The 14,799-nt window shown below is 38.2% G+C and overlaps 3 protein-coding genes across 9 annotated transcripts in view; 1 reads left to right on the top strand and 2 right to left on the bottom strand.

Moving 5' to 3' along the window:
- Positions 1-14,799, bottom strand: part of LOC127963955 (microtubule-associated protein RP/EB family member 1-like) — an 82,543-nt gene that overhangs the window by 31,707 nt on the left and 36,037 nt on the right. The gene's annotated exons all lie outside the window — the stretch shown is intronic.
- Positions 2,028-12,545, top strand: LOC127963949 (serine/threonine-protein phosphatase 4 regulatory subunit 2-A-like). 2 transcript variants are annotated; one of them, XM_052564055.1, is made up of 9 exons: positions 2,028-2,210; positions 2,960-3,041; positions 5,826-5,996; positions 6,079-6,172; positions 6,283-6,320; positions 6,422-6,496; positions 6,659-6,796; positions 9,890-10,179; positions 11,065-12,545. In XM_052564055.1, exons 1-9 carry the CDS (start codon positions 2,177-2,179, stop codon positions 11,412-11,414), a joined length of 1,272 nt encoding a protein of 423 aa, XP_052420015.1. In that variant the 5' UTR covers positions 2,028-2,176; the 3' UTR covers positions 11,415-12,545. The 2 variants fall into 2 exon arrangements, with proteins under 2 accessions (XP_052420015.1, XP_052420016.1); XM_052564056.1 differs by lacking the exon at positions 2,028-2,210 and adding an exon at positions 2,228-2,249.
- Positions 12,701-14,788, bottom strand: LOC127963954 (E3 ubiquitin-protein ligase PDZRN3-like; the record flags this gene model as incomplete). Its single annotated transcript, XM_052564059.1, has 2 exons — positions 12,701-14,521; positions 14,651-14,788. Coding segments are annotated over 2 exons (1,623 nt in total), but the record flags the coding sequence as incomplete, so codon positions are not given.

The raw sequence follows: 14,799 nt of genomic DNA, 5'->3' as shown, positions 1-14,799 counted from the left end.
ACTCGTGAACAATGTTAATTTTTAGTAAACGTCAGATGAGCTCGCTGTTAGAGTTGTGACGTTCGCGAACGAACCGATTCTTATGAACGGCTCATAAACATGAACGATGGGAGCCGAGTCACGGCTGGAGGGGAGCCGTTCTTTCTGTCGCTCTTTTTTTCCTATGTGTGTTTCAGAGCGCGTGTTTCACACATATGCACACAAATGAGCTCCTCCGCGAGACAGAACAGTTATAGGGGGAGGGGCGCACCCAGCGCAGGCCAACCCTTTATAGCGTGATGATATTAGTTATTAGTTGTGCACGCATCCTTCACATGAGTACTCCAGTGGAAAAAAACCTGCGTGCCTCTGTCATTGGGAAGGAGCGGAGCCATGACGTTTTGCACAGATATTCATTGCAGCCCACTTTGTTATTGTTCATTGACTTGAAGGGGCTGATGTCCTATTTGCAAAGTTTACAGTAGTAATAGTATGTAGACATTTCCATTTTATTTATTCTAATTTTATCTACTTTAAATATTTTTGGTTCTCTATCAAAATGTTCTTGTGTGATAACAATGTTCTTGTGTGGAAGTGTTTGTAGTAAAAGCTGTTTTGCACAGAAATTAATTGCAGCCGGCTTTGTTTTTGATGTTTATTTGTGAGTAGGTATTGAATGAATAACATAAGTCAGCGTAGCTTTGTTCATTCTTAAGCCAGACAAGAGGTGTGCAGCTATACAGCCAGGACAGACAGAAGGCCATTACTGAATCCATAAATGCAAAATACAGATATTAACTTAAAAGTAAAGCATTCTTGGTGTTTTTGTCATGTTGCAATAGCCTGTTTACACTGATTATATACCAAAATCAAAGTTGATATTGTATACTAATAGATAGAGTTGTCATAATAACATATTACATGCTTTGAATTCCTTATATATAGCTATGCAGTGTTCTAAGCAGCTTGGATGGGTCGCTGTACGTGATGCAACATTTATTATAACCAGAGACTTAATATAATAAAGAGACTTGAGACTTGACTTGGACTCTAGCTCAGAGACTTGAGACTTGACTTGGACTCTAGCTCAGAGACTTGAGACTTGACTTGGACTCTAGCTCAGAGACTTGAGACTTGACTTGGACTCTAGCTCAGAGACTTGAGACTTGACTTGGACTCTAGCTCAGAGACTTGAGACTTGACTTGGACTCTAGCTCAGAGACTATATATATAGCCTATATATATACTATATAGCCTGTGAAGAAAATAGCAAAAATATAAATAAATAAATGATGGCATGCTTCATAGGACAAGTCACACTGCCTAACTCTGGTTAGCTTATGCAGCGTAAACACACACACACACACACACACCCTTAGATCAGAGCCAGTTTACATTTAACGTTACCGTTTAAAATATATGTATAAGCTCTGTTTGTGCAATCAAAAAGTAACAAATTATAGACAGACTTCAAATTAAGGTAAGCGATCACTAAGGAGAAGACACTTTTTAAATATAAATTTATTTTACATACATACACTGCCTCCCTCTGGTTATTATAGCTATTAATTTATAGTGTCTTGCAAATATATTCAGACATATTCAAACGTATTCAGTTTTATTTCATTACATATCAGTTCGTGTTTACAACCCTGCTCTTCATTTCCCGATAATAAAGTTCTGAGTTCAAAAATTCCTTTGTTATTATTCTGCTATTCATTAGTACATTCTTCATTAAATACTATTTATAAGTGCTACTTCAGTGCAATCCCAAGCAAGACATAAAGCATCAGAACCAGAGCCATGGCTCTGATCAGAACCAACCAGAGCTGTTTTATTATCCGTTTTCTGGATTGAAATATCACTGCCTCTACCTACACAATTAAAGTTCAACTTGTAATTTTACATTCAACTTTCTTTTTTTCCCCACTTTTTTAAAATTTTATTTTTAGTAATAGAAGCACAAGTCTCAAAGATTGATATATAAACCAAACGCGATTGTTTCTTGCTCCTCTACACAGAGTCAAGTGTTTTCGTCAACAGGGAAACCTCGCGCACGCCCACAGCAGTGGGCAAACAGGTAGTGACGTCACCGGCGCCATATTAAAGATCCGTTGCTGTTTTCTCCGTGTCGCTGTTGCCATCTTTCTGTTTCCAGTGGACTCAGAGACCAGAGAGTAGCACACATACCTCCACAATGGAAATCGATACACTTTTGGGAGCATTTAGAGGTACCGCAGACACCATCTGAAAAACGGTTAACAGAAAAGGTTTGGTGAATTCGTTAGCTTGTAAGCTAAGCTAGTAACTCAAACTAGCAGCCGATGCTAGATGCTGATCCAGCGGGAAACCGTTAAATAGGAGTAATCGATATCGGTTGGTTCTCAACAGCACACAGAAAATGTGTTTGAGTTGATTTTGGTGATGTACCTGGTTAGAAGTTGATAAAGTGCTCTATATCCCAGCAAAAGACAGAAAGCCGGTTAGCTGTGAGCTACACTGCTGCTACTGTGGCTTAATCGCGTTTAACGTTACTGTCAGAAACGTCCAACTTAAATTACAATTAATTCTCTGGCTCTTATTTGTGTGGCATAACTTTGTAGAAGAGTGAGTGGATTATAAAATAGTTACAGAGGAGCCAAAGTTGCTGACTGAGTGATGCTTTAAAACTGTCATAGATCATTGATGCTGACTTTGTTTATACACTCAAGATATTAGATTGTATACAAATATTTCTACAAATCCATATTTTTTTTTCTTGTCCATGACCATACTGTAAATTCTCCAATTCAAGCACCATTTCAGAAATGTCAGTTTCTAAGTGCTCCATTGGCATTCTTCATACAAAATTGATGAAGCATGAATGCACTGTAAGCAATAACACTAAAGTAAGGTATCAGTAATGTTAAAATGAATATGCAATAGAATAAAAAAATATTTCTACAAGAGGCATTATTATTTCTTTTGTTGTTCACTGTAGATTTCGAGAAGAAAGGAGAAAAGGAAACCTGCCCCATTTTGGATCAGTTTCTGTCGCATGTTGCAAAAACAGGAGAGACCATGTAAGTTCAGTTCTCACACACATCGATTCTACAGATGCTGCTGAACAGAGAATATTGCTTTCATAGACACACACTTATTTCAAGGACAAACCTCGGAATAAAAAAGGTAATTGTGACTTTTCATCACATAATTCTGACTTTGTTTTACGTTTCTGTGTTTGTATATTGCAGTTTTTGAATATATATCTCACAATTCAGGTCTTTTAACATCTCACAATTCAGATTTTTTTTTTTCTTCGTATAATTGAAAGTGTCTGCATGGATCATAAAATATATTTTTTGAACAAAATGTTTATTTCTTGAACGTAATATCTGATTTTGTGCATTAATATGAACATGAAATAAATGTGCAAAGACCTTTTCTGATCCAGACAGACTAATTTTGGCCATCCTTAAAAATATTTTGGTTTGCAGTAACGGTAAAAAGAAGTTAAAAAAGGGTCGGTCGGTAGGTCTATATGTTTATTTTTCAAGTTTCAATGTAAAAAATTTTTTTTTTTACAATTTTGGTGATGATGACGTAGGTATGAATTTAAACAAATGAGCATATCATGACGTCACTGACTGTGTCTTCAACCCGTGCCTTCGGGCGCATCATTGCAAACCTCATTTTGATGCAGGCTATATAGACCAAAGACAAATTGAAATCTTTGTCAAAAAATGTTTATTGCATGAATTTCAGGTGAGAAGAAAAAAAATGAGGTATTGTTATACTGTTTTGCAACCTATAAATGAGAGACTGTTTACTTTGCTTTCTTGGGTTGTCACTTTTGTGAAAAAAAAAAATCCAATTTGAGTGACAAGTGTTTATTGAATCGATTGTAAAATCGATTTTGCATGTCTAGATGCATTTTTTTTATGGCAAATAACACCAAATATAGGTAAATCCACGGACAACATGCGTCCTGAATGTAAAGATTCAATATATTGGTAAAGACCAATATTTCTGATGATTTATTGGCGTGAAGTTAACGTGCACAATGACAAATAGGAGTGCAACATTCTCGAAAAACAATAAGCAGATTGGACTGCCATAATTCAAAACATTTACTGCAGGCTTCAACATGGCTGTGTTTACGATTAGAAATGTCAACAACAAAAAAATCGCATGGGTGGTTCTAGCCTGAATCTGTATCTGTATGCATGAGACGGTCTGAATACCGGCAGAATTCATATTTCTGTTGTAAAAAGAGAAACACTGTGCAGAAGTATTATTCGCTGTTATTCGTGTGTGTCTGAAGCTTCAGTTGCTGTGTGACGCGTGTTCAAAAAAAAAAAAAAAACCTGGACGTGCTCCGAGAGAAGGCCGTTAAAATCAATTTCCTATTTTCGTTTTCGAAACTTGTGTTTGTTGGTCCAATCGATTCGTACAATATTTTCTCGAACATGAAGTGCCAGTCGACACGGTCACGGTTTTAAATTAGATCTGGGCACAGTTTTTCCAGAACTTCGTACCAAGTTAAAGCAGTGTCAAACTGTTTAAATTAATTTTTTAGATGTATTATGGTGCCCGAACCCATATGACTTTGAACCGTGACCACGAACATTTCGTTTACTGCAGCCGCCGCCATCATTACCAAGCGTGAACCCTGACCCTGACAGTGAATGAGAGGAGACTGTCGGACGCACGGGCCATAGTGTGACATGTGTAAACACTGATGACGTCACAGGGTTTTAAAAAAAGAACATAGCCTTTGTTTGTATGTAGGCCTAGGCAATTTATATGTTTACAATACTTACTAAAATATAATTAATATTATTTTATTGCTTTTGTGTTAGTTGTTTGAGGAGTTTAAAAAAAATTGGTCTGTCTTTTAACGCAAATGTACAACCGGCAAGTCAGTCGGACTAAAAGCAAAAAAAAAAAAAAAAAAATACATTTGACTTGGTCCTAAATTGACCGGGTGGGTCGGGTTACGGCAAACAAGAATATTTTTAAGGATGGCCTTATCCACAAAATAATCAGACTTTAATAGAGAGAAACTGTAAATTCTCAGAACTAAAAACTAACATAACTCAGTCAGAATTGTGTAAATAAAAGTCATGAGTACATTTTTCTCCTGCTCCTAAGACAAAAAAAAAGGCTTCTATAGAGTTTCAAACATCAAATCAAAATTGGCAGTTCTTATTTTTTTTAAAGAAATGCTGCATGATTTATCTGTGCCTCTTTTCTTTTTTTTTTTTTTTTTTTTTTTTTTTTGCTTAATGTGCCCTTTTTTTTAAATCAGACGTTAACTTCCCCTCGCAAGGATGTCTCTTCTCTGATAACATGTCCATTAATATTAAAGCAACACTTCACAATAAGGTTCCATTAGTTAGTGTAAATGAATGTAGCCTATTAACTAACATGAACAATACATTTATTACAGCATTTATTCATCTTTCCTAACGTTGGTTAATGAGAATAGTTCACTGTTAATTCATGTTAATTCAGAGTACATTAACTGTTAACAAGCTCAACTGTTGATTTTAATAATACATTAGTAAATGTTGAAGTTACTGTTAACTAAGATTAATAAATGCTGAAGTAGTATCGTTTATTTGTTCGTTAACTAAAGTAGTTAACTAATGTTAAAGTGTTACTTTCAGTAAAAAAATGTAGTTTTTTTTAAATTCAGTATCATTAAAGTTGTTAAATTAAATGACTTTGTATTATTTAATAAAATCTTTACAAAGAAGTTGGAGTTTCAGCCCAAAACTTTCATCTCGATGCATCCATACAACTGAAATGTAAATGTGAAGTTTCAGATGTTTCTGTTTCATCATGTTTCTCTTCATCACCAGGATTCAGTGGTCTCAGTTTAAAGGTTACTTCCTCTTTAAGCTGGAGAAAGTGATGGATGATTTTAAAGCCTCATGTCCAGAGCAGCGGGGACCTGCCAATCCAAACGTGGAGTACATCCCCTTTGAGGAGATGAAGCAGAGGATTCTTAAAATCGTCAGTGGATACAATGGGTAAGAGACGCCAGGCATATTCCACAGTTCCTCCATTGTCCCTTTTTTAAAGCATTTCAATCGATTTTTGTTGTTTTTTCAGGATTCCTTTCACTATTCAGCGTCTCTGTGAGCTTCTAACTGAGCCGAAAAGAAACTATGCGGGAACAGAGAAGTTCCTCAGGGGTGTGGAGAAGGTATGTTGCATTCAAAGAAACTTTGGGAATGGATTTTATTTGTGCTCTGTTTTCTAAAGGTTTTTCTGAACTCTCTCCACTGAGCTAAATTAAATATTTGTCATTTTCAGAATGTGATGGTGGTCAGTTGTGTGTATCCTTCCTCAGAGTGAGTTAAACTCTCTTTCTGCTCTGTTTGACTGTTTTCTGATTGGGCAGCTTTCAGTGATGCTTTTAAACTGTTCTTTAATGCATCTCTTATTTTTACAGTAAAAAAGGATCCGGTTGTGTGAACAGAGTGAACGGTGTCATGTTCCCTGGCAACACTTCAGCGTTTCCTGATAGGTGAGTTTATCACTTTAACCAGCGTTGTGGAAACTTTGATATCAGCCTCATGGGTCACTAAACCAATCCAGTTTGAAATGTTAGCGCTCTCTGTAAAGAGAGGTTTGTTGGACTTCGTTTTACTGTCTGATGGTTTGATGTGTCTTTGATTGTCTGTGATAGAAATGTGAATGGTCCAGGAACACACAGGCCACTGAACAGACCAAAACTATCCCTGTCCAGCAGCGTAGCTACCAACGGCCTTCCTGACAGCACAGAAGGCAAAGAACAAGCATCAGAGCAATCAGACAGAACAGTCAAGTGAGTACAAAAACATGCCAGGACATGATACTCTTGTTCAGTGGATGTAGACCTATAGTTGATGAAAGATGGAAGAGATTTTTTTTCTATTTCTTGTATTTTTTGGAAGAACTCATTAACTCACAGCTGTTATTTAGCATATTTAGGTAACACTTTACAATATGTCATTTGTTAACATTAGTTAATGGAATGACTAACATGAACAATACATTATTTACACTATGCATTAATTATTGTGAATGTTAGTTCATGAAAATATTCTTTCATTGCTTGTTCGTGTTAGTTCACTGTGTATTTAATTTTAACAAACACCAACAATGCTGAAATCAACTAATATTAATAAATGATGTGATGTTTAGTATTGTTCATTTTAAATTCACTTTAACTAATGAACATAATTTTTTTGTCTAATTTCATTTAAGCTCCTCGTTGACACTGTCTCATTGGTAAAGAAATACTTTAGCTTTTGAGGAGAAAAAAAAAACTGCGACCATTTTTCTTTGTTTGAAATGACGCCACAACTTTGGGACAATAATTTTTTTATTGATAATTTTCACATAATGACTATTCAATTGGTTTTAAAGCGCTATGTGTTTAGATTCTAATGAATTATTGGATTTTCATTGTTTGATCAAAGTGTGTTACAACAAAATCTATACTTAAAAAGCATTTGAAAAGGAAAAACAAATTAGGCATAATAAAGATTCCAAGACTGTTTTAATTAGGGATGTCAACGATTAATCGATGATCGATTAATTGTCGATAAGAGATGCAATCGATTAAGGCTATCGATGGTCGGTTAACCGATTCAATGTTGGGCTGCGTGCGGCTCGTGCGCACTCAACACGTGCGAGCGGCTGTGAGTGACGGTGACGATATATAAAAGCATCATCATTCATTCACAATGTACAAATTAAGCTTTTAATGTGATTTAAACTTTAAAGTACATTAAAATAGAAACAACATAAAAGTTCTTCAACATTAAATGCAATAGAAATGTAGTTACTAATCATTTCATCAGATAACTGTTTTATATCGTGCGCTTTGCAGGGCTGCGGGACACAGTGACAGGACAGGTAGTCTATTCATTCCTACAACTTGTTAATTCATTCCTACGAATTATTAATGTGGCAATTGTCCATGTTTCATTAATTTTGTTCCCTAAATAACCCATGATTTAAGTGAAATAAGGGAACAAATTAATAAATCGAACGAATTCTTAATTCATGAAATCTTTAATTTCCCTTCCCATGTTTACCACAGTAAGAGATGCGAAAACAGTTATTAAAAGCGAAAGATAATAAAATAAACCTGGGAAATTAGAGGGTTAGACTATGAAGATTTAGGAAAAGAAACAATGCCTAAATATACTGAATTTGTGGAAATTCGTGACCAACCGGCAAACCAGAACAAAGCCGCGTAAATGAAGACTATGGGGTCCAAAAGCATGGTCGCAATCTAACATTTTCCAGTTAACCTATTATTCCTCTAATAAACAAAGCTTTTATACCACACTTGTCATAATCAGATCTTATCATTTCTAAATAAATAATTGCTGGATTCAAAACAGCGATTAATAGGCGCTGTGACCGACACATTCCTGGAGCATTCACTGCTGTCACTAAACGGTGACGCCGAGCATCGTTCACAAGTTTCTGCATGGACCTGACTAGGGCACAGGTTCTAAGCCCTGGGACAAAATGGGATGCTTTAAGGAAAATTTATAGCCTACTAAGTAATAGGCCCAACATAAAAATAACAATTTGTTTTCATGTTGTTTTTTTTGTTTTTTAAATAGGCTATGCGAAATATATCCGACTTAAATAGGCTAATTAAGATTAACGGATTTAAAGCAGAAGTGTGGGCGCTCCATAAGTTCACAAAAAAAAAAAAAAGGATGACAACGCATTCTGTTTGTTTGCTTTATTTTACAAGAGCACAAATCTTCTGTTTTTATTGTGAGTGTGCACAAATGAAAGTAAACACTTTTGCGGAAAATATATATTTTTTCAGCTGTTTCGATCGCCCCGGAGCCTGCTGCACACGTATATTCTAGCGATTCAAACTTACATCGCAGTCTGTTCATTATCAAAATAAAATGTCAACTAAACATTAAAAGGTTACACTGGTCAGTTTAAATAGACCGTAGTATACCGGTCCACTCTGCTGTTATGCCAAGGACGTTTTTGCTCAGAGGATCATCTTTCCGTCTATATGCGAATGTGTGTTAAGCACAAGCCTAGTTTACATTATAAATAATAGTTTAACATTCAAATACATTGCGAATATGGAAACATTTCGATTTGTGCCGAATGAGACATGAGCAATAACCTCCAAATAAATCTAGCCAAAGCCGCGCTCGCTCATCCTCGTCTGCACGCATGCACTGTCACGATCTAATGCGCTGTATGCCGGATTTTTAAAAATCTGACATTTTCTAGGACAGAATCCAGCAGGATCAAATTAATGTGAGCAACTGTGTTTTGGTGCAGCAGCGCCGATGTAGTTCACTTAATGTGCAGCGCAGTCACACGCGCTCCACATTTCGGATAATTTTATACAATAATGTCAGTTGAAAACATTGCAATTGTGCTTTAAAATACAACAACGAGCACCACAAAACCATTTAAAGAGGCGCGTTCAGCGTTCTCCGTGCGGGATTGGAAACTGTCAACAAAGTAAAATGACCTCAAAAGTATGGCGCGCTCTCTTCATTTTATCAAATGATCATAATCGCATCTATTCATTTTATAATCCTGCTACTAGCATTTTATTCAGACTAAAACCTCTTTAATTCAAGTGAGAAAGCGTTTTGTGTGTGTGTGTGGCTTTTGCACATCCTGTCATACCGCTGACTGCGTGCCTGCAATAGACGCATTTTGCAGTATTATGGTTAACGATTAATCGATTAATTGATCGTTAATTTAAACGACGATCGATCATGGAAATAATCGAAATTTGACATCCCTAGTTTTAATGCACCCGTCATATCTCAAAAAGCTGAAAATCCATGCCAAAACTGGACATGACTCAAATTATGATTTCAAGGTCTGTAGAAGTGGGCATTTAGAGTTAATTTTTTTTTTTATTTAGTGAGCCTTCAGCAGTGTCCGAAGCAGACGGTTCACACGGTGGTCCAGTGAAATGTAAACATCGTGAAGATGACGATGATGGTACAAACACTGAGACTCATGAAGCAAAGAGACTCAAGTTCGAAGATGAGGAAGATGACAATGAGGAAGGCATGGAGAAAGAGCTGAATGAAAAGCAGTCGCCCTGCACATCGGCAGCAGAGAGCTCATCGGATGTACCACAGTCTTCCTCAGACGTCACTGCGGAGGTGAAGGATAATAAACCTGAAGAACTCGTCTCTGAAGACCAAGGTACAGTGCACTGACTACCAGCAGAACTATGTTGAGAGGATATTGGCATACACCTAGAGATATTGCTTCTAACATCTTGTGTGGACTGAGGTTGTGAAAATCAGGTCAAATGTAATTGAAGCATCTGGACCTTGCCCGTTCATTGAAGGTTATTTCTGTCATCTGGGACTGTCAGCTGCTTTTCCCAGGCTGGTTTCGCACGTGGTCTGCTTGTTTGGTCAAACCTGAGTCTCATCCCCCCCTAAAGGTCTTTTTAATATTGTATTATGGGATTCATCCACAATGCATTTGTTTTATCAACATTAATACCACCGAGTACTAGAGGCAGCTGTTTACCACTGGAGCTAGGTAACTGTTCAGGGGAAAGTGCCAAAAATGGAAAGTGCTGTTTCGTGTTTTTGTTCCTTTGCTGACAAAAATGAATCCTAACATGCACGGTGAAGACCATTTCTGCAGACATGAGCAGCAATGAAAGATGCATTATACTATAATAGGCTTCCACATAATAGACCAGATTACTTTCATGCCAACTCCGTATTTAATTTAATTATTTTTTTATTAGTTCTGTTGAGCTTCGGTTTTATAAAGAGGTCTCATTTAGTCAAGTGTGTCCAAACTTGGTGTATTTTTTTTTATTTCTACATATTGTACATTTCTCGATGTGCAAAGAAGGTGTGTGACTGAAAATCACAATAGACTATAAAATTTGGGTTCAGTCAGTGTAAAATAAGCCATTAATATAATTTATTAATTTATTAATTAATGTTTTATTTAAACCCGTTTGGACATGTGAGTAACTGCTGTTCTAATATTTGCATATTTTTGCATATCAGCAGCTGTTTGCATACATTTACGTTTTCTGCTCCTCTCTCTCTCTCTCTGCAGAACCCTCGAGTACACAGTCAGAGGTCGTAGAAAACGGGGTTGACAAATCCACTTCGGAAGATTCATCTGACCCTTCCCACAATCAGGCGACCGGCAGTGAATCAGATCTACCAGAACAGCGGTCGGAGAGGGACGAGAGCGCCGAGGCTCAGGAAACGGACGAGAGAAATGACCCAGTCAGCAGTAGTAGCAGCAGCAGCAATAACAGCAGTGACGAGGGAGTGTCCAGTGCAGAGACTCCATCTGCATGTCCCAGCAGTTCCACTGAGCTGACGGCAGAGGGCAGTACCACTGCAGAAATCAGTTCGGACAGCTCAGAGACTGCAGATGACACCATGGAGCAAGACTGAAGTTTGACCACACATTATTGATTTTTACACTCTACTGTACAAAACCCCAAAAATCACTTATCCTGCAAGTTTAGCAGATCCTTTATAGACCAGGAGAGGAGTGCATTCTGGTGACCTCTTGTGACACATCCACTCCTTATGACCCTTCACTTAATATGGGCTCTTTGAAGAACAAAAACTGGAAGCTCATCTTTCTGGTGGTTGAGCGGAGCCTCGAATGCCTTGTGTCCATAGCAGTTTTCTGTAATCGTGTTCTAATCATGGGCGGCCATCAACTCTTCATAAACACATTCTAACGCTGTCGGGTCAAACATCATTCATCTCTCTCCTGCTCTACTAAGAGTGAAAATGTGGCAAATCTTTGGTTTGTGTGAGTGTGTGCATATGTTTGTAGGGGTGAGGGGTGTGTGTGCACTTCCTTCAGTTTAGTCCAGTAAACGGATGATCTCAGGATTCCTGTTGACTGGCAGACCAGTGTCTAAACATTCCAGGAGAGCACCCCTTTCCCCTCATATTGCCTTCTGCATTCATCTGCTGGCTTGTAGCACAAAGTGCTCAATAGCAGCATTAGACTGATTTCCTTTCTTTGCTATTTTTCTTTTATTTGTAGATCCTTTGATTTTAACTGGCTTCCCAGCATAGCACCGACATGTATTAATCCTCTGATGCTGGTAAATAGATTCTAAAATGGACTAATGTGATTTCCCATGCACTAGATGGTTGAGTGCTGTGGGTTGCAATGTGTAACTTAATATAGTGAGCCTGTCTTTTCGACTGACATCTTATGCGTAACCACTATTGAGCCATCCTTATTTGTTATAAGATTTTCTTTTAGTTTCATCAAACAATGGCAAACATTTGTAAAAAGGTTCAAATGAGCAACACTGTCGACACCAACATCTCTTAAACTGTACTTTTCATGCTTCCTACAGACTTGTATACAGGCTGTTCTACCCATACCTATTTCCACAGCTCCTTTTTGATATGTAGAATTTTTAAATTAGATTTTGTAGATTATAAGTGTTCACTGCTTTTGTGAAAAGTGAAAATTGTATGATCTCCATCATGTGAACTGAATGCTTTGGGCTTTCAACCGTATTCCTGAAGAGCAATAAATGTTCACATTTAAAAGCAGTGGTATGCTTAATCTGTGGCAACACGAGAGAAATTTTCTAACATATGTAAATGAAACTCTTTGGAATATCAGGTCATAGACACAATTCATTTTCACCACAATGTTTAAGTGGAACCTAATATTGCTAGCCATCACAATAAATAAGTGGGTGAACTGCAAATAACTGCAAATAAGAGCCAGAATTTCACATAAAATAGATTTGCATCTGTTCTTACATTAAACTATGATGAGTCGTTCAATAAAATATTTCAGTACAAACCGCAATGTTAGTGCACCATCAAGTTCTATAAAGTATTAAGATAGGAAATCTGTAGTTTGCTTGAATTTATCATCACGCATATGTACTCGAACTACTGTGTCTCCCAAATCGCTTTCATACTTAAGTCCCAATATGACCTACCTCTTGAAATGAGGCAAGATTTCCCCCACCAACCCTCACCTAATTTTACACAGTAAACTAGTAATGTGCCCTAAACCGCGCAATCCCTTATACTGTAGTCACAGAAAGAAAGGAATTATATAGTCTTGTACCATCTGTGGACTTCGTGCCATGTGTCAGCAGCTCCTGAATGGTCATCCAATTATCAAATATTCTCTTGTTCCTCCTCTTCATCATCTTTTTACGGCTAAGTTGGATAATATCAGGCTCCTTGTTGTCCATTGCTCCTGCTTGTTCTTTGCTCTCTATGCAGCACTGCTTCACGAGTTCCCGCCGTTGACGCTGTTCTTTGGCCCGCGCCGCATGCTGTTTGCGCTCCTCCTTGTTCCAGTATCGACCCAGTTTTAGTTCGCTGGCTGCATCGTCATCTGTAGTCACACTGCAGCGTTCTTCTCGAATGCGCAAGGCTCGCTCTTTCAGAAGCTGGTCCCTGATGGGCCTTTTGGTGATGTATCTTGTTCCATCGCTACGGATCTTTACCTTCCACCCCGTCTTGAGCCTGGACTCTGTGGGGGGGGTTTCTGCATTCTTGCAAAGGCTGGCTAAGCTGACTTGACTCTGGGCATATTCCACAGCTGACTTCTGCTGGATAAGCTGCATATAGCTTTGGTAATGTTGTGCATGGGCTGGGATGTAGGTATTCTTGTACGACGAATGACGCAAGGATGTCAAAAGACTCTTCCTTGGGTTCTTTTTCTTACTCTTTCGTTTCCCCTGATTTGTAACCTCTGGATCTCCAGGTAAACTCTTGGTAGGGCTGATCTCCTGAATGGGAGAGAGGTTATGTTTGGAGCATGCTGTTGTTGAGTTGCGTCTATGCATTGGAGAACCTTTACCCATGTCTCCAGCAACCATTCTTTGGAATTCAAGAGAATCTGGTTCCAGAGTAGGATGTAAACTCGAGCAGCTCTCTCCAGTGTTGTAAGCACTAGTAGAGCCTTCATTATCCACTTGGTTATTGATGAGGTCCTGATGGACTTGCTCAGAAAAGTCCTTGGCACTAGGTTTTTTGGCTTGCTGACCACCACCTTCAGCCTGAAGCCTGTGTGCTTGTATGATACTCAGGCATTCCAGCTCAATGTTAAGCAACTCTTCATTAAGCATCCGAATCTCCCGATCATCGCAGTCTACATTAACCCCCTTTTCATACAGTGTGGCATTATGCTCCAGAAATCCCTGAGGACTGTTACCATTGACCAGAGATTTCAATTCAAGCAGTTTCCAGAAATGTTCACATGCCGTGCCAGGTACACCAAGGAAGCTTCCACCATCTCCATTGTCAGCTGAAAGGAAGGAGTCATTGCTTAGGTGCATGTTGCCACTTTCGACAGTTTCCTGATTATAGATGTACTTCCTGTGGCTTTCTGGGAGCGTGTCACAGAGGGAATTCTGGTCATCCCCCAAGATGTCCTGCTCTGAGCTTTCATCATTACGAGTGCTTTCATCTGTGCGGCCTACACCGCTGTCTTTCTCATGCTGGTTGGACAGTAAAGTAGCCGTATCTGTAGTGCCGCCATCTTCTTCATTTGTGCTCTGTTAAATAGAATGGGAAGATATGTTAATAGCTCGCAAATCACTTTAATAGTAAGAATAGCTCCTCCTAATTCATCCTAATTGGATGAAGCGAGCAATACACTGTTGACTTGACCCTTATTAACTTACCTGCTGCAGCATACGTGTAGTGAACTCCTTGACCTGGTGAAGTTGCTGCTCCAGTGTGCCCAAGTGCGAGTCATCTAAGCTGTTTCTATTTTCCAACCAGCTAACATCCTGCAACACATACCGAAATACAATGTCAATTTTTTTATGTC

Source organism: Carassius gibelio, chromosome B8 (assembly GCF_023724105.1).
Source record: "Carassius gibelio isolate Cgi1373 ecotype wild population from Czech Republic chromosome B8, carGib1.2-hapl.c, whole genome shotgun sequence".
Taxonomy (NCBI): Eukaryota; Metazoa; Chordata; class Actinopteri; order Cypriniformes; family Cyprinidae; genus Carassius; species Carassius gibelio.
Note: the sequence above shows the minus strand (reverse complement) of the source record. Positions and strands in the feature narration are given on the sequence as shown.

What these genes read in the sequence shown, in the direction of transcription:
- LOC127963949 (XM_052564055.1), top strand. Translation starts at nt 2,177, where the DNA reads ATGGAAATCGATACACTTTTGGGAGCATTTAGAG. An exon ending in ACTTTTGGGAGCATTTAGAG is followed by an intron (nt 2,211 to 2,959) that starts GTACCGCAGACA and finishes TGTTCACTGTAG; the next exon opens with ATTTCGAGAAGAAAGGAGAA. An exon ending in CAATCAGACAGAACAGTCAA is followed by an intron (nt 6,797 to 9,889) that starts GTGAGTACAAAA and finishes TTTTTTATTTAG; the next exon opens with TGAGCCTTCAGCAGTGTCCG.